Source organism: Aphelocoma coerulescens, chromosome 3 (assembly GCF_041296385.1).
Source record: "Aphelocoma coerulescens isolate FSJ_1873_10779 chromosome 3, UR_Acoe_1.0, whole genome shotgun sequence".
Lineage (NCBI taxonomy): Eukaryota > Metazoa > Chordata > Aves > Passeriformes > Corvidae > Aphelocoma > Aphelocoma coerulescens.
In genome coordinates this window covers 122,596,479-122,619,981 of record NC_091016.1, presented here as the reverse complement: position 1 = coordinate 122,619,981, position 23,503 = coordinate 122,596,479, and the positions used below count along the sequence as shown (strand labels likewise).

At 52.2% G+C, this 23,503-nt stretch overlaps 1 protein-coding gene across 1 annotated transcript; it reads right to left on the bottom strand.

Moving 5' to 3' along the window:
* Nucleotides 1–2,500: 2,500 nt before the first annotated feature.
* FAM167A (family with sequence similarity 167 member A) lies at nucleotides 2,501–22,176 on the bottom strand. The gene is made up of 3 exons (XM_069008665.1): nucleotides 22,059–22,176; nucleotides 13,981–14,524; nucleotides 2,501–5,121 (listed from the first exon to the last, which is right to left on the bottom strand). Exons 2-3 carry the CDS (start codon nucleotides 14,356–14,358, stop codon nucleotides 4,858–4,860), a joined length of 642 nt encoding a protein of 213 aa, XP_068864766.1. The 5' UTR covers nucleotides 14,359–14,524; nucleotides 22,059–22,176; the 3' UTR covers nucleotides 2,501–4,857.
* Nucleotides 22,177–23,503: the final 1,327 nt, after the last annotated feature.

The window sequence follows — 23,503 nt, the reverse complement described above, 5'->3', positions numbered from 1 at the left end:
TGGAGCTCCCAGGAGTGTGATCATCCAGGACTCAGGAGTGTCCCGCGCCTGGAGAGGGGAGGGATGTGCTGGTGCCAGTCAGCTTCCCAGATTTCCCAGAGGTCACACAGACATGAGTGAGGATCTTAGGAGCCGTTTGCACACCTTTGGGTGCTGCTCCTCCTCGGAGCTGCTGCACGGCTCCTCTGGCCGCCATCTGGTTTATGAGTGATGCCAGAGGGGTGGTTTCTCCCCGGGGTTTTGGGATGTCGTGTGTGCATCCCTTCACACACAACCCTTGGTTGTAAAACGTGCAGCGGGGGAAGCAAGTCTGACTCCGGTTCTGGAGTGGAGCCTGCCACCTCCTCCTTGCAATCCCTTGTTTTTTCCTTCCCCCTCCTCCTGTCTGCCTCGATCTGAAGGAAAACCCACTCAGCCGACAGCGTCAGGCTGTGAAATAAACCCACGAGGTGCTGGGAATACTCCAGCTGGGATTTTTTCCTATATATATCCATATCTACATCGTCTATATCTATAGAAAAGGTTAAACTGTGATAGCTGAAATCCTGTGCAGCAGAGTCCATCTGAAAATTCAGCCTTTAAGTCCTCAAATGTGTCATTCCTTGGCTTTCCTGGTGCAAGGGGACCCAGTGTGGCATTTCTGAGACCGTGTCTCCACCGAATTTAATTAAGGTTTTATGGGGATGACTGTGGGAGACCTCGAATCACTCACTGATTATGGGATAGCACTTCCCAGTGATAGAAGAGTGAGGAATTAGACACTTTCCTGGGAACAGTGACCCTGTTCATCATTTCTGCTTTGGGGCTGTGACAGAGGAGCAAGGTCCTGTCCATTACTGGGTCGTGGTGGCCTTGCCAGGGAGAGCAGCAAGCTGATCGTGAGGTAAAATGTGCAAAATTGTTTTGTGCTTCCTCTTAATTGACCCAAAGGAAGTAAAAAGAAAAAAGAAATCTGGGCCAATTAATTTTTAACTGATTTCTCCATGCTGAAAAGGTAGGGCTTTGGACTGACTAAAACTTTAGGGATTGGGTCTAGCTGAAAAAGAGAAAGTGGAAAAGTTTTATTAAGGCTCTTCCAAGGAAAATTTTTTGACTGTTAATAACAAAACAATGTTTGAATGAAAATGAAGTGTTAATGTCTCTGCTGTAATTTGTGTTTTTTATAACTATTTTTGCAGAATCCCAGAGCAGTTTGGGTGGGAAGGGACCTTAAAGATCATCTCATTCCACCCCCTGCCATGGCCAGGGACACCTCCCACTAGCCCAGGCTACTCCAAGCCTGTCCAACCTGGCCTTGGACACTGCCAGGGATCCAGGGGCAGCCACAGCTTCTCTGGGCACCCTGTGCCAGGGCCTCCCCACCCTCACAGGGAAGAATTTCCTCCTAAGCAAAGAATTTTAAGTGAAGTATTTAAGTTGTGAGTAAAAGCAAAATTTATCCAATTAAAATGCTAGACCGATCTTCCCCCCTCTCCCCCTTGAAAATTTGCACTGAGCTTTTCGGAGGCACAAAAAACAATCTGAAATTTTGTCCTCCAGATAGCCTGGAAAAATCCATGGTCCTCCAGTCTGACCATGTAAAATAAAAATGCAGTTAATTATTCCCATGGATTAGCCTCAAACTGGCTCTTCCATTTCATGGGGAACGTGTCTCACTGGGTGGCTGAGGACAACACTTGAATCAGTGCCCAGAAGATTCCTGCTTCCAAGAGACGGAGCAGCAGCAGCCACTGGTGCTCCAGCTGGAGATGCAGCTTTGATTGCCGGTCCACAAAAAGGCATTTTCAGGATGGACCTCAGAAGGATCAGCCTTGACTTCCACCAGCTTTTCTCTCCAGGCATCTGGGGAAGTGAATGTGGCTCTAAGCCCCAGGAGAGGAACCAGCACTCGAGGGCTTGAATCACCTCACTGGGGACAGCTGAGACCTGCAGGCTCCTTGCTGGGAATTCTGTGGTGGGAGCAATGAACTCTCCTCATGTTCCTCAAAGCTGACCCAGCTTTTGGGTGACTCTCTATTTTAAAACAAAATTCAGCAAAAATCAGACCTATTTCTATCTATTTTTTCCTCCCTGATATATTTTAAGTGCCTGGACCCACTTTTTATTCAGTGGCTGAAAAACATAAAACATAAAAAATGGATTTTGTTGTTGTTGTTGTTGATGTTTTTTGCTTTCTTTCCCATACATTTTTGTCCAAATACACCGTAAGTGCTCCCACCTGATTTTCCTCTTCCCCTCCCATCTCTCCTGGACTGCCAGGTGGAGCTGATGGGTGTGAGTGGATACAAAAAACCTGCCAGGAACAAACCCGGCACACCTGTAATCCTGGAACGCACCATCCTGGTGCTTCCTCAGCACAGCGAGAGACCAGAGGCACAAATCAATACAGACAGACTTTTTATAATTAAAAAAATGTGCATTTTGACAAACAGCTGGCAGTTACACCCACCCCTCATCCCCCTTAATGCAGAAAATACATGTCTGGAACCCAGACGTCTGATTTTCCAATGCCACGTGTAAAGACCCCCTAAGACTGTGCTTGAATTAACCTCCTGCTTTTGGCTACCAGGCAAGAGCCCAAAGGCAGGTCCACCCTGTACTCGACTCCAGTTGCCCCTAGAGAGAAACAATCCCCCTTTCCAAGGCATTCTTTTCACTGAAAAACCATCATTTCTATCTTCTGATGGAAAACGCCTCTGAAAATCAACATGTGGGACAGAAACTGATTTATTTTCATGAAAAAAGTAAACAAAGAAGAATTTTAATGAGGTGGGTTGTTTTTTTTTTCCAAGATGTCGATGGGGAAATAAGGCTGTTCCTAGTAAACTAAGCGGCACCGCGGCTGGTTGTCTTGTCCAGAGGCCAAGTGACAGTCTGGTCCCAACCCAAAATAAACCTTCCTCACCTGGGGAGCACAAGATTCAGCACCCAGGCATGGTGCTGATGGTGTAGATGAAGCTCTGGTGCCTAAAATTCTTCCTTAGCAGAAAGAAAAGATACTCAGGGAGCTTTGGAGTGGATGGGGAGGCATCACCCGGGGGTTGCGGGGGATGGAGGACCGATCTCAGCTCCAGAGTCCCCAGCCCCACACGTCTGTGAACCCCTTAATTTGTCCCTCCCACAGAGACCTGTAGAGGCACACGAATTATCTGTCTTCTCTGCACCAACCTAAAACTCCCTGTGGAACCCCCAGGTCTGGGAGCCTCATTGCATCCTCCCAGGCACGGTGGAGTCTCGCCGGATCTCGGTTCCCATCACGTTTCGGAACAAAGGCATGAACCCAGCCCGGAGCCTCCTGGGAGAGGCATCCTGCGGGCTCAGATGCACACACACAGCGACTGACACACACACACAGCTCACAGACAGCTACAGGCACATCGACACAGCCACAGCTTCCAGAGCAGCGGGATTGCTCCTCCTGCTCCTTCCCAGGCTGATGCTGCGGACACAGCCAGGTCTGCTCAGCCAAGAGCTGCTCCTGCTCAGGCACGTGGTGAGGAGCAGAGTCGGGCTGGGTTCGTAGAATGGTTTGGGTTGGATGGGACCATAAAGCTCACCTGATCCCAACCCTCCTGCCATGGGCAGGGACGACATGAGCAGGATTGTTCCACCCTGACAGGGTCAGGAGCGGTGTGGGCACAGGAGGGAGCACCTGACAGCACCCATGCTTCATCTGTACTGTCTTGGGTGCCAAGTGTCCCAAAATTGCCATGGCAAAGCCTCTGGAGTCCCTGCCCTTGCTGGGCAGCACCAGAGGTCTCTGCCCCCTGTGCCAGGTACAGGCAGCTGTGTGCACTGAAAGGCAAGAAAATCCAGCATCCATCTCACATTCTTCTGGGCAGGGGGGGAACCCCCACGTTGCTGCAGGTCCAAAGCTCATCACAGCAATTTCTCCCTTAAATTTTAAGTCCCTTTTTGAGTTCATTACCCAAAAGTCCCTTGTCTCCTCTTGAAGTTCCTCTCTCTGATGGATGTGTGTTGCTACAGAGGATCCAGGATTTGCTGGTGCTGCTGCTGGGGGGTGTCAGCCCGGGGATTTCTCTGATAGGCGATGTCTTGGGTATGACATTTCCTCATTTGCAGGGAGAACCACAGGGTGTCTTGTGGCTGACAATGGGATCCAACAGGATCAGAAATGTGTATTGCTCTGGGTATGACTTCCAGAGCGCACAGGAGATTTCTGGTCAGCTGGAATCTCTCAATGTGCCCATGGAGAATCCATAATCTATACCACAGGCAAAAGGAAGCTGTAGTGCCCTGGACTCTATGGAGCCATCCAACAAAGACATCTTCTCATCACTTGTTGGGGCTGGTACCATTTAACCCACAGCCCTTTGCTTGCTGGGAGGGCTCCTTCCCACTGGAAATCAACTTCCCACGTGAAATAGCCCCACGGACCCTGCGCTTGCAGGAGCAGAGGCTGAGGGTTGGTGCCCAGGGAGACATCCATGGAGGAGAGCGACACTGTGCTCCAGCCTGGGAGGAGGGGAAGGGGAAGGGAAGAGGGATTTTGCTTTGTGGCTGATCTTCGACCCCTCCTTTGATTTTTGAGCACAGCCACCTACACCGAGCTGCGTCCTGTGGGGGGAAGAGGAGGAGAAGGGACTTGGCAAAGGAGCTGAGTGCATGTGCTGGGTTTGGATGCTCTCCAGGCCTCCTCCATGCAGGTCCTGCCTTCCCCATGAGCATCCCCGGGCCATTCCAGTGCCCACCTCTGCGCTGCCACCAAGACCAGCTGCGGGTTCCCCGTTTGCTCCCGTTCCCTCTGCTCCTCGTTGGCCTTTCCTCACCCAGCCACGAGGCAGAGAGACCCGTCTCCCTCTTTCTCCCCCATCCTTCCCTCTCCTTCCCCCCAGTTCAGCACAGCGAGAACCGGCGGGAGTTGATGTTCATCTTGGTGACCCCGATGAGCTTGAGGGGCGTGGAGAGGCTGAAGGAGCTCACGAGGGGGAAGTCACAGAAGAGGTCGGCGAGCTCGTCCCTCTCCTCCAGCTCGTAGGTGGCATCGTTGAGCATGCGCTGGTGCAGGTGGCACGTCTGCTCGATCTTCAGCTTGTTGATGTCGCTGCGCAGCCGCATGAGCTGCCTGGCCAGCTGCTGGTCCTGCAGACGCATTTCTGCCTGCAATGGGGAGGGAAGAGGGTTTTTAGTGGCAAATTTGCTGCGTCCTGCTCGAAGCTGCACCAGAGCATGGAATGGAAGGATGCTGAGGTGCTTGGACGTGTCCAGAGAAGGGTGACAAGGCTGGTGAAGGGTCTGGAGCACAAGCCCTGTGAGGAGCGGCTGAGGGAGCTGGGGGGGCTCAGCCTGGAGAAGAGGAGGCTCAGGGAGACCTCATCACTCTCTACAACTCCCTGACAGGAGGGGGGCAGCCAGGTGGGGATCGGGCTCTTTTCCCAAGCATCCAGCGACAGGACAAGAGGACACAGCCTTAAGCTGCACCAGGAGAGGTTTAGGCCGGACATGAGGAAAAATTTCTTCACAGAAGGAGTGATTAGGCATGGAACGGGCTGCCCAGGGAGGTGGTGGAGTCACCATCCCCGGAGGTGTTTAAAAAAAGACTGGATGTGGCACTCAGTGCCACGGTCTGGTTGATAAGGTGGTGTTGGGTCACAGGTTGGACTCGATGATCTCAAAGGTCTTTTCCAACCTAGCTGCTTCTGTGATTCTGTAAACTCATCTAGAGGTGCTCCGTCTGGGAGGGAGACGGGGCTCTTCCAAGCCAGCAATGCATCCCAAAAAAATAGCAGCTCAGGATGGGGAATTTTTAACAATAGAGAAAGTGTGTGCCTGCTCATGTTTTCAGGAGCACCAGGAAACTGGAATTAAAGCCGTGCCAAGGCTGTTGGCTTGGGTATCCGTCAGGCTTCAGAGCCTCCATCTCAACATTAAACAAAGCCCAAATTAATTTTGCTCATAAGGCAGCAGCCACAGGGAGATGGAGCAATTAGAGGTGGAAAGGACCAATTAAAAGAACACCGAATAACTGATCCCCAAATACTCAGCCTGGGTTTCCAGCCTGCATAAATCAGAGCTGGTCCATGACAGTCTCCACCTCCCCTGTGGCTTATTTTATCTCGGTGATTTGAAGTGGCTCTCAGGATGGGACCTCCAGGAGAGAGAACTACCACCTCCAATGATCTAATGATCTAAGTGTTTTGGAGGTATTTTTCTCTCCCCTGGCACCTGGCTTGGAAAGGCGGAAGATTCAGAAATAATGAAAGAAAAGAGGTCTTTTATTCATTTAAAAAAATCTAACTCATAATTAAGAAAATCCATTGCCACAGGATGCTGTGGGTAGTGAAGGAAGGAGGTGAACACTTGGTGTGGGAATCAGCCTGGGGAGCAGGAGCAGGCAGGGCTGGAAAAGCAGATCAAGACAATTCCCTTTTCTCACCCCACTTCCCTCCTCACAGAAAAGCAACAAAACCACAAAAGCTGCAGAGAAAAGGTGGTGGGAGAGAAGCCAAACAGGCCCCCCAGAAGGGTGATCTCAAAGGTCCTTTCCAGCTCAGGCACTTCCAGGACTCTATGATTCTAGGTTTTGGGATAAATTTCCCTTGTCTGGATTTTAGCAGCAGGGATGTGATCAGACCATATCCGTTTCCCTCCAGGCCTGAAAATGATCTGCTCAATTTGTGGGTACAGATGTAGCTCTGGGTGTAGGGAGTAAATTATTCCTGGCCTGGTGGCTTGTGCATGGAGATGCAGAAGGGAAGGGAGGAGGGAAAATTCCCCTTGGGAGATATTCCTACATGAGACCTTTCCATGCCTGAAACAAGGGCTGCTGCAAGGAGGGTGTGAACCAAAGCAGCCTCAGGGTTGCTTTAGCTTGTGCCATAATCCCTCCTCCTCCTGGAAATCAGAGCATCCCAGAACGGTTTGGGTTGGAAGAGACCTTAAAGCTCATCCAGCCCCACCCCCTGCCATGGACAGGGACCCCTTCCACTGTCCCAGGTTGCTCCAAGCCCTGTCCAAGCTGGTCTTGAACACTTCCAGGGATGGGAACCGATGCCAGGGCCTCACCACGCTCTCAGGGTAGAATTTCTTCCCAATATCCCATCTAAATCCCTTCAAACCCAAGCCGTTCTGTGTTTCTCTGACACTACAGAGGCATCCTGGAGGACCCTGTCTGATGCTCCCAGCCAGCAGCTGGACTCCAGCTCAGCTGTCTGGAGAGGATTAAGTCACCTTTGTACCAATCTCTGAGTGAATCTCTCTCCCTTTCTCAGGAAATCTCTCTCAAATTGTTGGCAGGGTTGTGGCCACTCACCTTTTTCAAAAAACACTCCACTATTTCCTCTCAGACTCCATAACCTGTGCCCCCAGCAGAGCCATGCCACTTGGCAGGCTCTTATTCTCCCACCTGAGTTGCAGCAATAAAAAAAAGTCATTCTGTTGATAATTTTCCCTGTCTCACAACAAATGCTGACATTTTATCAGGGAGGTGATCACAGGTGCTATTGAAGAGACCCTGGGTCATTCTTTCTTCTCGGTGAATCAACTTACCTAAGAAATGCCAACAAAGGCTTTCATTTAATATTTGGAAGAATGTGGGATTAAAAAAGCCTCTGCTGCCAGCAAAAAAAAGCATTTAAAAGAGAATTATGAGGCCATTGTGCAGAGGGGTGTGAGCTGTAGGTGCTTTTTTCCTCTTGCAAACCAGCTTTACATTTTTTGACTGGTTCTTGTTTTCCCTCTCTTTTGAGGAAGCTGTTTGATTTCATGCAAGCTGGAAGGCAAAGCCCTCTAGAAAATGAAGATGAGGAACAAAGCCTGGCAATGGTTCACTAAAAGCATGTGGATGTGGCACTTTTGGACATGGTTTAGAGGTGGCCTTGGACTCAACGATCTTCGAGGGCTTTTCCAACCTTAGCGATTCCATGTTTCTATGAGAGGATGATGTGCACAAGGAGGAGATGGCACGTGGGGTGAGGGCTGTGACTGCCTGTGCTCCTTGGAAGGCTGCCTTGTCTTCCCGAGGGCTTGGGAGTTCCTTGGCTGGTGACAGGTCCTGCAGAGGCAGCTCCATGGCGTGACATCTGGGCAGACGGTGGAGCACGAAAGTTGGGCTGCTCTGCAGGACATGAACTCTGACTCCCCACACTCATCCCTGGGGCTTGGCTTGAGGTGCAACCCCCTTGTCCTGCATCCATGGAGCTCTCCCATTAAACACTGCTCTGGTCAAACCCTCCCGGAATATTTAGTGGAATTTCAGCCAGAACCCAGAAATCCTCATTCTCCTTCCCTTTCCCAGAGGCTCTGCACAAATACTAAAGCCATTCCCGCCGTCCCACGCTGAGGACCAAACAATCGCTGGAAAGGATGAGTGATGTCCCTTTAAAAGCAGCACTGACAGGCCAGCAGAGCCTCACAAAGCTGCCTGGGAATGAATAACGGGATTACAGGGGCCACCTCATGGGGAGCCGTGGGGTTTTTGGCTGGCAGAGTTCGCCCACAGGGCCGGGCACCACGAGGTAGCTCCACGCTCCAGTTCACCCGTGTGGGACAGCAGCAGGATCCCCCACACGGAGTGCAACGTCCTGGAGAAACCCATGGGGAGCATCCAGCAGAAGCCAGGCTTTTCATCTCCTTTGATCCTCTCATGGCCAGGGCAGGAAGACCTGAGGTGTGTCTTGCTCATAAAACTCAAATTTCTAACACAGTTGGGCTCTTCCTGCACACCCAGCTCCAGCTGTTTCTCACCAGCATGGCTGGGGAATGCTGTTGGGGTGGACAGGATGCTGGGTTGAACTTGCCAGGGTGGAAGGGAGAACCAAACTCAGGTCCTTCCTGGCAGTGAAGCAACTGCTGGGTTGAAATGCAAAGCTGGACTACAGAATCTTATGAAGCCAGGGGGGATTTTCCGCTTGGATTAAGCCTCAGAGTCTCCCAGGGTTGATCTCTCCCAGGGAGAGAAAGCTTTGGATGTATTCTTTCCTGTTTTCCAGTCTAGGTGGCTCAGCCCAAACAGATACAAGCAGTTGCCTTCAATTTTGCCTTCAACAGACAGGAAGACCAGTAATTTTCCCATTTCCAGCAGTCCATCTTTTCCCTGCAGTGTTGTGGGGGGTGTTTCAGCAGGGAACACCCCAAGGCATGGAGATGGGGAGCTCTTTGAGATTTCCCTCTCCTCCCAGAAGAGAAGAGTCCCATGGATGAAGTCCCAGCCTGGCCCATGAAGCTCAGGGGGATGGTCTGTGGAGAAACAGCTGCTCCCACAGGGCCAGCCCTTTTTATTTCCAAAAGATCAAAAGAAACTGAGATGTGAATTGGTGCTCTCCTGTGTGCAGCCACTTGGGTTCAAGCACGGAGAAGCACAGGCCACTTGTCAGATCCTTGCCAAACCCTTCAGAAAAGTCCACATTGTGTTTTGGTTTGGAGCTTCTTCAAAGGTGCTCAGATACCACCCTGTTGTGGGTAATTTTAGGTACTCACGTCCTTGTGGTGCAGCCCACAGCCCCAGATGAGGTATCCCAGCTCCTTCTGGAGCACCTGGGAGTTACCCACCACCAAATCCCAGGAGACTTTTGCCAGCTGGATCATGCAAAGCCTGTCATGGGTACCGAATCTCACTCTTCCTCAGTGTTGTTTAGGCTGTGTTGGCTCTGTCTCTCCCAAAAACAGGGTGGCTGCACCCAAGCTGACCCTTGGGCATGGTCCTGTTCCATAATAAATCCTAAACTCTTCCCTAGTTTCAGCAACTTAACAGTAGAGGTCACAGAGTCATGGAATGCTTTGGGTTGGAAGGGACCCTTAAAGATCATCCAGTTCCACCAGCAGGGACACCTTCCACTAGCCCAGGTTGCTCCAAGCCCCATCCAACCTGGCCTTGGACACTTCCAGGGATCCAGGGGCAGCCACAGCTTCTCTGGGCACCCTGTGCCAGGGCCTCTGCACCCTCATAATGAGGAAATTTTGTTTAAATTCACTCAAGCACTTGCTCAGCCAATATCAGTATCCCAAATGATAATAATAGTGCATAATACATAATAATAAATGTGTGACCAACAGGACACTGGTGTTTTACGATTTCCCAGGAGAGGACATCAGATATTTGTATTCCTTTTCAACTCCTTCCTGTATTCTGGCTCACAGAATGCAGGCTCACTCAGATCTGAGTACCAAACTGGTGAATTTGAGACAGAAAACTCATTTTTCCTAAGGGGACAAAGTTACAACTATTCTAAGATGTCCCTGTTCATAGGTTTGTACTTTGGCCATACTTGAGAGGGAGAGAACTCTGAGTGCCTAATTTTATAACTTGCAAAACCTGGCAAACTTCAAAAACAAAGAGCAAAGTGTGACCCCTCCAGTCCTCGAGTCTGTCACCATCCCCAGGCTGGTGATGGTTTTGCTCTCAGCACGGATGAGGAGCTGCCACACTTGACAGTGCAAAGGCAAACACAAGGGCAAAGAAGAGGCAGGAGGAGCTGGGGAGGGAAATGCTCCAGCCCCAGGGCAGCTCAGCGCACGCTGAGAGCTGCAATTTGCTCCTACACCTCCACAGAGCCTCTCAGCACAAAAGCAAGAGCAGTTTGCATGTCTGAATAAATCAGCTTCTCGGGGCGAGGTTCTCAGCAGGGCCCAGCTGACGTGGCTGGCTGAGGCTCCATGGGCTTATGTCAGTCCTACAAACCAGGGCCAGGGCCTGGTGTGCAGAACCAGGGCCTGGGGCTGGTCATGGCAGGTGACAGGCCAAGAAAACCAGATGGACAATAAAACCTTGGGTTTGTCTTTTGCTTCACTTCTGAACATGAGCAGCCTGAACCTGGCTGAAGACAAACCTGAGCAGACTCTGGACACACAAATTCCTTGCAATGTCAGATGATGACTTTTGTGTAGGTTGGGAGTAACAAGAGATAGGGCAAGAGGAAATGGCCTCAAGTTGTCCCAAGAGAGGTTTAAATTGGATACTAGGAAAAAAATCTTCAGGAAAAGGATTGTCCAGCCCTGGCGCAGCTGGTCAGTGCAGTGGAGGAATCCCCATCCCTGGAGGGATTGAAAAGCTGTGTGGATCTGGCATTTGGGGACACAGTTTAGTGCTGTCTTGGCAGAGCTGGGGAGTGGTTGGACTCAGTGATCTTAGAGGGCTTTCCCAACCTAAACCCTTCTATGATAGCATGAAATTTACTCTCCTGCCTCTGCTGCTTTTGTCTGGGATGGAGACAAATCCAAAGCTGGGTGGTCCTGTACCCATTGCCTGTTGGGAACAGTCCCCAGCATGTGCAGACTCCTGAAGCTCCAAGTGCTTGGCAGGATGCTCCCTGGGACAAGCCAGAACCATTCCAGAGTGATGCTGTTGAAACAACCTGGCCTGAACACGCTGGGAGCTGTGCTGTGGGTTGGGGGTGACGGAGCTGCACACTCTGCATTTCATTCAGCAGGAACATGGCTGCTGCACTTCTTTCCTGCATGGAAAGAATCTCCAGCTTCACCAGCTTTTGCCCTTTCATTGGATAGATGAATCCTACAGACCCTAAATAACCATATAATGGAATCACAGAATCACAGAATGGTTTGGGTTGGAAGGGACCTTAAAGATCATCCCATCCCGCCCCCTGCCATGGGCAGGGACACCTTCTACTAGCCCAGGTTGCTCCAAGCCCCATCCAACCTGGCCTTCGACACTTCCCAGCTTCTCTGGGCACCCTGTGCCAGGGCCTTTCCACCCTCACAGCCAAGAATTCCTTCCCAATATCCCATCTATCTCTGCTCTCTGGCAGTGGGAAGCCATTCCCCCTTGTCCTGTCCTTCCAGGCCCTTGTTCAAAGTCCCTCTCCATCTTTCTTGTAGGCTGCCTTCAGGAACTGGAAGACCACAATTAGGTCATCCTGAAGCCTTCTCCATGATGAACAATCCCAATTCCCTCCGCCTTTCCCACAGCAGAGCTGCTCCATCCCTCTGATCATCCTGGTGCCACCTCTGAATTGCTCCAGCAGCTCCATGTCCTTCCTGTGCTGGACCCCAGAACTGGAGGCAGCTCTGCAGGTGGGGTCTCACCTGAGCAGGGCACAGGAGCAGAATCCCCCCTCCCCTGCTGCCCATGCTGGGGGATCAGCCCAGGATCTGGTTGGTTGCTGGGCTTCATCCTGCTATGGAGCCTTCCCGATGCCTTTCTTACCACAACATGGGCAAAACCAAGGAAAAATCCTGGCTACGTTGGGATGTTTGGAAGCTTGTTCCTTTATTTGACAAAAAGCTGGATTTCACCCTTGAAATGTAATGCAAAATGCACCTTTTGGTTCCAACACCATGTGATGGGATGGCCTGGCTGTGCTCCCTCTGCCTGCTGGCAGCTCTTACCCACACTCGTGCCTCCAGCACAGCTATTTCACCCTGTGGTCAGTCAAAAAACTGCTCTCTCTTTTGGGGAAATTGTTCTAAATTACCAGTTATGTCCAGATCCAGCAAAGACCGGTGTAATTAAGTGTCTGGAAAATGGAAAGTGGGGGACAATTAAGGTTTGCTTGGCCTTTTCTCTTCCTTAATTTAAACTTTCAGTTTTTGACAGACAGTGGTTTAGATACCACACCCCAGTCTAAAGGGTAGAATCAGACTCTGAGACAATTTATACTCCCGTCATGGGCAGAGATTGAAAAAAAACCCAAATCTTTTAAAATCCAGGATTCTGAGAAGGAAAATCTGCTTCTTGCTGTCTTTGACCATCTTGAGATTCAGGGTTTACATCAAGTGTGAATTTAGGATTGCACCCAGATTCAGGTCACACATCTGGAGCTGAGGTTCTCCAGAGCACTCAGGGGTTGTAGGGGATCATGTCAACACTGTTCCTAATAGTCCTGAATGCCTGAAAGCCAAGATCCTGAGAAACAAAGTCACCAAAGTGCAGCACCCAGAACCACCTCTGTAAATAAATTCTCAGGGGATCAGAGGAGTTGGGTGAATACAGCAACAGAAAGTTGACAAGTCAACATTACCTGAAGCAAAAGTCACAAAGAAATCTTTAAAACTATTATTCACTGTTGTCAGAAGTTCCCCTCAAAGATTTCAGTGCTTCTCAAAAACAAAGCATCTGCACAGGAACATTTTCACAAGTGTTGGCCACAAGTGATGTCCCAGCCCCTGCTGCAAATATTCCTGCTGGGACTCACAGGCAAAGTTCCAACTGGGCAACAGAAACAAAGCCACGTGTCATGAGTCACTTCCAGTAATTTGGGCCAAATAATAAGGACTTTTCATGCCAGTGAGGAGAAGGGAAGGATCGCTGGGAAGTGTGTTTTTGGAACCTGGTTGCTTCTACTCTTGTGAAGAGCACCTGGACTGGTTCTCTAGCCCTGAATTCAGGATGTCCTGACAGGGACATGTCCATCCTATCGACCTCCAGAAAATCATAGAATACCCTGAGCTGGAAGGGACCCACAAGGATCATTATGTCCAACTCCTGGCCCTGCACAGGACAACCCCAGAATCACTCTATGTGCCTGAGAGTGTTTTCCAAACATTTGTTGAACTCTGTCAGGCTTGGTGCATCCTCCTGGGAATTATCCCCAGGCTGTGCTGACTCCTGAGCTGGGTCGGGAGCTGGGTCAGGCCCAGGATAAATTTGTGCTGAAGACCATAGCAAAGTGACAGAGAAAAGGTGAATTCCAGCCCTTGTGCCCTGGCTCTGTGGATTTTCCTATAGCACACATTCCTAGAAAAAACAAAGCATTTTTGTCCTCTCTTTTTCTCTGTGAAATGTCATGAAATAAGTAGATGTGTGAGACAGGGCCCAAGATTGGGATGGGAGGATGACTGAAATGTGGACTGGATTTGAATGAAGAAAAAGGCAACAGAAGATGGACCTGGAAGAGCCAGGTGTGGAAAACACAACGACTGATAGAAAACACAACGAGTGATAGAAAACACAATGACTGATTGTTCCCTTTCCACCTGGCAGGCAGGAACAAGGAGTTTCCCCACTCTTTCATTTTTATCCCTCTTCAAAATTTGTGCTAACAGGGACAGGCAGTCACTTACCAGCTCCTTCCTGAGCCACGTCAAAGCTTCGTCGATGCTCTCAAAGCCACCTACTCTCCCTGAGGTGACAGTGCCCTTGTCCTGGGCAGGGCTCCCATTGAGGTGCAGCTGCACCTTCCTCATGGGGACAGTCTCCCCCGGGGTCTTTTTGGCCTTGGTGGCCTCGTCCTCCCCATCTCCCTCAGCCTGGGGGCTCTTCCAAGCCTGCTCCTCCAGCTTTGCCTTCCATTCCAAGTAGGAAGGGCGCCTGGTCTCCAGTCTCAGCTTCTCTGTCAATGCCTTGAGGGTCCTCAGGTGATCATCCGGAGGAGGAACCCCCCCAGAGCCAGCATCCGTGCTGTCCAGAGCCTCCTCTATTTGGATTTGGGGGACAGACATCCTCTCTGGGAGTCCAAAGGCATAGAGGTGGGCTGGAAAGGGCCAGGGATGGGGATGAGAACCCTCAAGGTTTGACCAGGTGTCACGAGGTGCCCAACACAGCACCCTGGAGGACAGCTGAGGTGTGGGCCCCTGCTCAAGCAGCAAACCAGCCTTGGATGATCACCTAGAAGAGAAAAAAAGGATTGGTTTTGAGAAGGAAAAAGGGAGTGAGGAAAGAGAGACAGCTCTTGCTGGAGCAGGGGAGTGAGGGCTTTGGGAGAGGCTCAGTGCCAGAGTTCTGCTGGGGAGGGTGACCTCACCTCGGTTATCTGAGTGCTTTGGGGCAGGAAGAGACAGGCTCTGGCTTTTAGCAAAGCTCTGGTTACCTACACCTCCAATCTTAACTCAAGGGGCCATGGAAAGGTTGCCAAGGAGGCCAGGACACATTCCCAGACCCCAACATTCTCTGGAAACACCAGTGGCTACTGCTGGATTTTGGACTGTCTGGTCTTGCTGATTTTCTGCCTGGCAAACCCACATTTCCCCATTTGGGCAAATCAAGTAAGACAACCTGAAAGAGGGGAAGTTTGGATGAAATATTAGGGGGAAATTCTTCCCTGTGGGGGTGGTGAGGCCCTGGCACAGGGTGCCCAGAGAAGCTGTGGCTGCCCCTGGATCCCTGGAAGTGTCCAAGGCCAGGTTGGATGGGGCTTGGAGCAACCTGGGCTAGTGGAAGGTGTCCCTGCCCATGGCAGGGGGTGGGAATGGGATGATATTCAAGGTCCCTTCCCACCCAAACCATTCCATGATTCTGTGAACCCAAACTTCTCCCAAGAGTTTGAGTCAAAAGGAGAACTGGAAAAGGGGATTTATTCTTCCCCACACCACACTCCCCTCCAGTTTAACAGACTAGAGTTTAGGTCTGGGTTTGCTGAAGATGCAGCTTTAGGATTCAGCTCCCTTCTGACCCCCTGGCTCCAGCCCGGAACGTGTCCCAGCCATGTGAGGAACTAACTGGGCTGCTGGCATGGTTTGGGTTCAGACATCCAGGAAGACTTGGACCTGTGGTTTCCACCACCGGCCACATCCAGTTTATCCAGTGGGAACGGTCCCTTGGAACACCCCTTAGGAGCAGTAGCACAGAGAAACCAGGAGCTTCCTCCCCACTTCTGCTCCTGTCAGCACTCACGGAAGCTGTGCCCAAAGCTGCTCTGACAAACCCTGGGCCCTGGAGGGGCAGAGGACTCGAACAACTCGCCAAGAGTTAAGCTCAGGCAGCTTCTGTATTCATTTGCCGGCAGGATCAGGTAAGGGACGTTCTCAAGGTCGTGTGCTCATCTATAGCTGAGCTAGGAATAGATCCAGAGCTCTCCTCTGAACGCCAGACACAAAACAAAATACTTTTTTTGCCTGCCTGGTGAGATGCCTGGAAAAGCAGGCAGGATGTGTGCAGCTTCCTAGAGTTACTCAGCCATTCTTCTCCCTGCCATTTCCACAAAGGCGTGTGCAGCTCTGAAATCCAGACCATAATTATGTCTCTCCAACCTTTTCAGTAAGAAGATTCAATTTAAAATAAACACACAGAGAGAGAGGGAGAGAGCAAGATTTATCCCAACAATTGTGTGGGGGCACATGAGCTGAACGAGGAGTTGATAGCGTACACACAGACAGTGTGGGGGTGGAGGATTAGTCATGTTGTGGTCTCTTTCCTGCTCCTATTTATGTTAATGAGAGTTTTACAGGAGAGGGAGCCCTCACAGACACTCTGTCAGGTTGAAGCCAACAGCTCTCGTGCCTGGAACAGCAACAATTTTCCTTCTTCTCTTGAAAAATAGAGGGGAAAGCAGGGGGCTGCCCTGGGGGAGGGGTGCTCTGCAGGGCTCAGGGCATGTCGATGAATTTACCTTTCCTCCAGCTCCAGCCTCAATAGATCAATAAAGGAAAAGAAGTAATGACTTCAAAGACTTCACCTCTGAGAGGTTTTTTTTTTGTCCATTGAGACCACTGTGGAGGTTGCTGAGGGTGGCCCAAACCCAGCAGCCCAAGAGTCTGCTGCAGTTCCACACTGGGCTGCTGGATTTGCTAGTCCCCAGCAAAGATCATACTTTTATCATTTTCTGAATGCCACAGCTACAAAGCAGAGCCCCACACAAACTCTTTTGTCCTGTTCTCCAGCGTGTATGGAATCCTCAGGGTGGGAAAGGCCCCTTGGTATTTGAGCCCTGGGCACAGCTCAGTTAACATTTAGAGCATTGGACCATGAAAACAGGACAGTGGCTTGGAGCATCCCCTTTGTCACAGCCCTGCTGTCATCTCCCCCTCCCTGGCACCACAAGTCCCAGCAGCTTTGGAGGAGGTTTGGTTTTTCTACCCTAAAAGCAGCATTGATTCAGCCCATCCTTCACTTCCTCCCTGGTGAAACACAAAACGCCTCGTTCCCTCTGCAGGGACACCCCCTAAATAAGCAGCTCTGTTCCCCAGCCTGTCCAAACTCTGAAGTGACAGAATGGAGCCACCTCTAATTTCCTATCAATATCTTGGACTTGGATCAAAGACCTGCTGTGGAGAAAGACATCTGAAAGTTGTAAGCGTGTGAAAAATGCCCTTGTGCTGTAACACAAACCCTTTGGTGCCGGAGAGTTACCAAATTCCCAGGAACAAACGTGCCTCTGGCTCAAATCCACATACTCCCAGTCTCCCAGGCTTGGCTCCCCCTGGGCTGCCCTGTGTGAGGGGATCTAAGTGATTAATCCTTGATTTGTCTCATTATCACACTTGCTGCAGGGAGAGCCTGCCAGCCCTAATTAGGGGTAATGAGTTCAGCTCCAAAATGGGGTGAGGGTTTGCTCACACCTCACTAAGAACCTTTGCTCAGGGGGTTCCCCCTTCCTTTAGATGAGTCCTGAAAGCACAGGACACAACAGGTCACTGAAACAACAACAAAAAACCTTTTAGTTTCTTTCTTGGGTTAGGTTTCCACTGGAGAAGTCAACTGACCTATCCCAAGGGATCAGCAGGAGCACAAGCCTGGGATGGAGAAGTAACAGGAATGTTAAACTGGGAGTTCAGCAATTGGCCGAGGTGGAGGTGTGGGGAACAAATTATTCTTCTTCCTTGACTGTTCCTGGTGGACTGTGGGTTCCTGTAACCCCAATTCTTATTGCAAAGGAGCAGCAGTGACTGGAGGAGTCTGCGTTAGAGGAATTCTGCTCCTCTGGAGGCTGGGACGACAAAAAAGCCTCAATAGGAGAAAAAACCCAGCTGACAGAAACCCTTTTGCCCACATAGACCACAGATGGCACCTCTGGCATGGAGCAAACAGGGCAGAGGCGATGGTTCAGCCTGTGAATGACCTTCAGAAAGCACCTCAGCCGCTTTGTGCCTCAGTTTCCCTCTCACTGAGAAGTCGGTCCATGCAACAGGCCTTCAGGGAAAAAGCTCTGAGGACTTTCAGTGGTGTAAAGAATTCACCTCTGGTGTCTCCAGGTCTCATCTGGGTGCCCATGCCTGCACTCCAGTCGGTGCAGGGACACCCTCTATGATCCATGGAGTTTGGGATGTGGTTCCCCTGACAGTTTGCTCCAAAGGTTCGCACAGGGGTCACCCTGGGCCACGCAGACACTCCCTGATCCTACAGAGGAAACCCCTGGAGTAAATCCGACCTGCCAACATCACCATGCAGCTCTCCCAGCGGGAGAGGAGGATCCTGAGCCTGAAAAGGTGGGATGAAGGAACACCGAGGTGGAGCTAGAGGTGGGGGACAATGCCTGGTGTGCAGGCAGAGCTGTGTTTGCTTCCCTCCTTGGCACAGCAATGACACAGGGATGGGGTGGGGATGACTGACGCCCCTCGAGTCTCTGACCCCCCCGGGGTCTGTGGCAGGGTGGGAGAGGGGCAGAGAGGAGGAGATGCCTGTGAGAAGGGGTTGCCATAGCAATGGAGTAAGGGAGCACTCCAGCTGCTCACAGGGCTGGATGGATGCTCCGCAGCATCCTTGGGGCAGCGGAGACTCAGAGGCCTCAGGAATGGGGTGAGGGAAGGAGAGACCCATCAGGATAAACACTGCAGCTCCCTGGAGCTGGTGGTTCCCTTTCAGGGTGGCTGCACATCAATCATTCTTTTCTCCATGCCAGAATGGCCTCACTCGGGAGAGGAGCTGCTGAGCTGTGTGGATTTGGTGAGCTGGGGGCTTCCTCACCCTGCCAGAGCCCCCCATCCTGCTGCTCTGCACAGGGGTCCTGCAGAGATGCAGAGCAAATCCCCAGCCACCCCACTGACTCCGAGGAGAGCTGGTTTCCCTGGATTTTATCATTCAGTGTTTACCCACCCAATCCTTTTCTGTAGCAGCTGAAATCCTCTCCTGCAGAAAACCAGCCTGGTCCCAAAGTGACCTTCATCCTCCCTCCCCTCAAAAGGACAAGACTCCAGCACCATGAAGAGCTGTCTGATCCCGAAGCCAGGACATGCTCCAGGGCTGGAATTGGTGCTGTCAGGATCAGACGCTCTCTGCCTGCTCAGCATGGTTGGGACAGGATGGAAAGGGCTCTGCCCACGCTGGAGCAATCACGGCAGAGGCCTCAGTGCCACTGGGCACGGTGCCCATAGAGACCTTCAGGCTACACTCCTGTACTGTGAACTTGTTCCTTTCCCCATGGAAGGAACACAGCACTGATGTGACCAAAATGGGCATCACAAGCATGGATGTGGACATGGCATTCACAGAAAAACGGGGAAAAGGGAAAAAGAGGGGCTTTCCATTCACGTATAACCTGGAGCAGGACGAGGGTTTGCCCTGGCCCGTCCTTCTGCCCAAATGGTCTCCAGAAAGAGCCCTAAACACTGCAAGGGAGGAGGGGAGAGCAGTAGGGGTTGCAGAAAACCCATCAGAGGAGTGGAGAAGTGCAGAGGTGGCTGCTCCTGGATCCCTGGAAGTGTCCAAGGCCAGGTTGGATGGGGCTTGGAGCAACCTGGGATAGAGGAAGGTGTCCCTGCCCATGGGAGGGGGTGGAACAGGATGAGCTTTATGGAAGAGACCTCCCTTCCAACCCAAACCATTCTGTGATTCTGTGAGATTAGAGGGGACCAATTTGCACTCCCTGCCCCGAGGCACTTCTCCCTGGCTGATTTCCAGCATCGCGGGAGGAGTCAGAACCTGTTTCAATAAACACATCTGCACCTTCCTGCCCGACTACAGCTCATCCCTCCTGCATCCCTCACAGCTTCCAGAAGGCTCCTGGTGAGGGAGCAGGGCTGAGGCTGCTGCCTGCTTCAGATGGACCCTTGTAGCTCCATTTTCAGACCGGTCAGACTCCCCTCGATCAGCAGATTTCCAGGCTTTGTGTGGAAATCCTGCATGAAGAAATATTTGGCATTCCAGCGAACCAGTCTTCCAGTCGGTTGGAAGTAGCTGCAAACTGGGGAGCTGGATGGAGTCAATGCTCTCAACCCATCAGCCCAAACCACGTAGGATTCCTCTGAGGAGGGAAAGGATTAAGGAGCAGAGCAAAGGCAAGTTTGCAGGCTCTTGGTGAAGCCACCATGTCCACCCTCGGTGTGTTCTGGTGAGGTCGGTGGAACCAGAGATTATGGGCAAAGGTTTCTTCTCCACGCACTGCCCCAGGCCCCTGGCAGATTTTGGCCCTAATCTCGGAGGTGGCACGGCCAGCCCGTTCCCAGAGATGCCCCCAAAGGACCTGTGGCTTGGCACAGCCGGTTGTCCCTTTATTTTCCCTGCTGCCACCCCAAGCACGGCCACGTTTCAGCACGGAGAGGCAGGAACCTGTGTGCCCGTGTGCCCAGGGTAATGAAAAGGGCTGGGATTCCTTGGGAATGAGCCAGGGCAGGCTGAGAAATGCTCTCTTCCCAGGAGACTAGTATGAGGAGTTATTTTTTCCCCAAATGCAGCACGCAAGGGTGTGTTTTCAGAAAGAAAAAAAACAAAAACAAAAACAACCTTTTTTTTTTTTTTTTTTTGGCTTTGCTGAGCTCCAATCTGCCCAGCACCCAGCTCAGCCCCTGCAGGGACAACGCCAGGGCCAGCCAGCTCCCACTGGAGACCCCCAGGCTCCAAGTTAACGTGATCAGGGGAGTGGGGTCAGCCCCTCGGTGACCCCCTAATCCCCTTTACATGCCCCCTGTCCCATCCAATTATCTGAGCCGTGATCGTCCAACCTCTGTCCTCAGCCCTGTCCTCTCCCAGTGCAGAGCTGCTCTTTGGCATTTAATATCATTCAGATCGGCTGGTTGCAAACAGACCCTCCTCTCCCTCCCCCCAGAAGGGCTACGCTGCTCTGAGGCTGATTATTTGTATTTTTTTTTTCTTTCTCCCTGCAGTGTCTCTGCTACATTTTGCAAACACCTAATGGCTGCAGGGCTGTTGCGAGCCCGGAGCCGGGGAGAAGCCGGATTCCTCCCATTCTGCTGGATTTTTGTGGTGTGCAGACCCCCCCTATGAAGGATGGGGGGAGGTGGGACTTTCATGGGCATTTGAAAGCAGAGAAGAGCTGGGACGCAAAACGCAGCAGCAGCCCCCGTGTGCCGAAATGATGGCTGGCACAGAGCGAACCCACAGCAGCCAAAACAGGCTCGTTCCCGCTGGAAAGTGGGGACTTCCTCGGATACAAGGGATGAGCAGACAAAGCCAAGGGAATCAGCTGGGCACGGCTCCTCGCTGGAAGCCAGGAACTTGATTTTCATCCATTTTCCCCCCGCTCCGCTGAGGTCCCCGAGGTAGAAAAGGTCCGGAGGGTGCAGGATTGTGGAATAACAGGGGGAGCATGGCAGGAAAGCAGGGAGGGGTGTCCTTAGCCAGGTGCCTGTGGCGGGAGAGGTGTCAGCCTGCCCGGGCCGGAACGAGTCCGGGCTGTAGGATGGGGATGGTGCCCTGGTGTGCAACACCCCGGGGCGTTCGGGCTGGGCTTGCACAAACACTCGTGCTGGGAGGGGTGTGGGCTGGCGCTATTATTTTAACAATTAACCCCAAGCTGTTATAAAGGGCTCTGAAGAAGTTCTGGCTGGGTTTTTTTTCCCCCCTCCTCGGTGTAAACGTGAGCTGCGAGGGCCAGCCCTGAGCAGGTGGAAACCTGCTCTGCTCAGCACACGGTGCCTGCTTCAAAAACCCGAGGTAGCTACGCCCTGCGAGGCCACCGCGCTCATCCCACCATGTCTGCACTGCACAACCCCACAAACCTTTCCAGGGCTCCTGCACATCTCAGGTTGGGGACAGAGGGAGCAACAGGTGATTGTCCCAAAACCCGGGCAGCCTCTTCCCTGTCACACCTCACCCAGTGCGGAAAAATCCTCCGGGAGGGGGTGAGGAGCCCCACGCTGCTCCCAGCTCGGAGCAAAATCCACAAATATCATCGGGAAGGAGGATTCAGACCCTGCGCTGATTCTCAGTCATTGGGGAGCCGCCGTGCCGGCCATCTCCGGGGAATGTCGGCGGGGCAGGAGATGGAGGCTGGGGGGACACTTTGCAAACCCCAGCCCCAGCAGAGCAGAACCAGCACGCCAGACCCCAGTGCTGGACTGGTGCTCGGTGGGGTCCCCATCACCCCTCACTGCTGCTCCCCAGGGACCTGCTCCTTGCTGCTCCCCCTTCCCGAGGGCCCAAAACGCCGGGGGTCTCCTCCAGCACCCGGCAGCTCTGCAGCAGCTCCCGTGCTGGGTGTCCCCAGGGTGGCTGTGTCCCCCCAAGCCACCACGAGCAGCAAACTTACCGGGGCTGGAATCAGAGAGGGGATTGCATGGACATCTTGGCTCCCTCCTTCCACCTCGGGTCCCCAACTTGGTGTTTGCAGAGCGGTGTCACCAGTGCCTCCAGGAGTCTGTCTCATCCTTCCCCTCTGTGTCTCGCTTCAGAAATCTGTGTGTGTGGTGGTTTTTTTGTTGGTTTTTTTTTTTCATTTAAGGGACTTTTTTTTTTTTTTTCCCCCAGCGGTTGCGTCAGGGCTGTTGCCTGGAGACAGGCGAGCTATTCCAGTTTGAGCTTTTCAGTGCCGATTTCCTCTCTCTCTTTCATTCATACCACCGAGCCCTGAACCTACCTCCCACCAAGCAATAACCCTGGAGAGACCTGAAAGGGAGGAGCTGCTCAGCCTGGGTCCTAAACATCCTCCGGCACCCAGGAGAGGGAGCAGGATCACGATGCTTTCGGCGTGGAGAACAGGGATGGAGCGGTCCAGTGGAGGCCAGGTACCCTCAGGGCTTGCAGGACATGCCCGGAGAGCTGCTGTGCTCCCAAAGGAATCTATGCCTCTTCCCGACACCAACCGGGATGGTGTCCCCGTGCTACTCCTGTCTCACACCACGGATATCAGCCCTTCAAGGAGCCTGGGGTCCTCTGGCGCTCGGGAGAGCTTTGGGATAACGTTTTCCAGGTGCCACAGCTTGCCCAGGGTGACTGCGTGTGCCGAGGGGAATTTTGCAAGGATGCATCAGCATCTCTGGGAAGCCCCAGGGTGGTGCCTCGGGGCACTGTGGCTGGTACCAGCTTGCTGATACCATTTATCCCCGGGCAGAAAACCAGCTTAGGAACCAGCCTGTGCCTGAATTTTGTACTGGGAAAGCGCCTGTTGCTTCCACAGCTGCCCGAGTGGGGCTGGAAACCATTTTAGCTGCTTCCAAGGAGGGACTGAGTGAGGGACAGTGCCCTGGCTGCTGGCTGAGGGGGGTCCAGAATCAGAGGCAGGGGACAGAGGGGGTTTTCTTCCTTCACCAGAAGATGGAGGTTAACCCCTCAAAGCCTGGGGACTGCTCTCCAAAGCACCCCACACATCTCACATCTGGTGGCTCAGAGCCACCACCTGCATTTGCAAATCTGGTGCTGTGAAGAGTTAAGCCTTGGCCAGCGACCCCCAACCATCCAGGTCCCTTCCCACATTCCCACATTCAGCTTTTGTGAGAGAAACCCCTTCACAACAATTTTTCCCCCTTTTTTTCACCCTTCCCTTCTCGTGCCTAAACCATCCCTCCTCCCCCCTGCGGGCAACAGGGAGAGATTTACAGCCCCTTCCTGAGCTCCTCATGGAAGGGCTGGGATTTCCCACCTCCCTTCAAATGCCAAGGGTACCCCAGACCCCCCCCCCCAGTAATTTAGAGGCTGTGCCCATACAGGTTTGGAAGTTTGGAGTCCAGAGAAGGGGGGATGCCCTGGATGCATCAA

Excerpts from the sequence above, each read along its gene's own strand:
- FAM167A (XM_069008665.1), bottom strand. The coding sequence starts at position 14,358 with ATGTCTGTCCCCCAAATCCAAATAGAGGAGGCTCTGGACAGCACGGAT. Across the intron at positions 5,122-13,980 it reads CGTGGCTCAGGAAGGAGCTG|GCAGAAATGCGTCTGCAGGA; the intron begins GTAAGTGACTGC and ends TCCCCATTGCAG.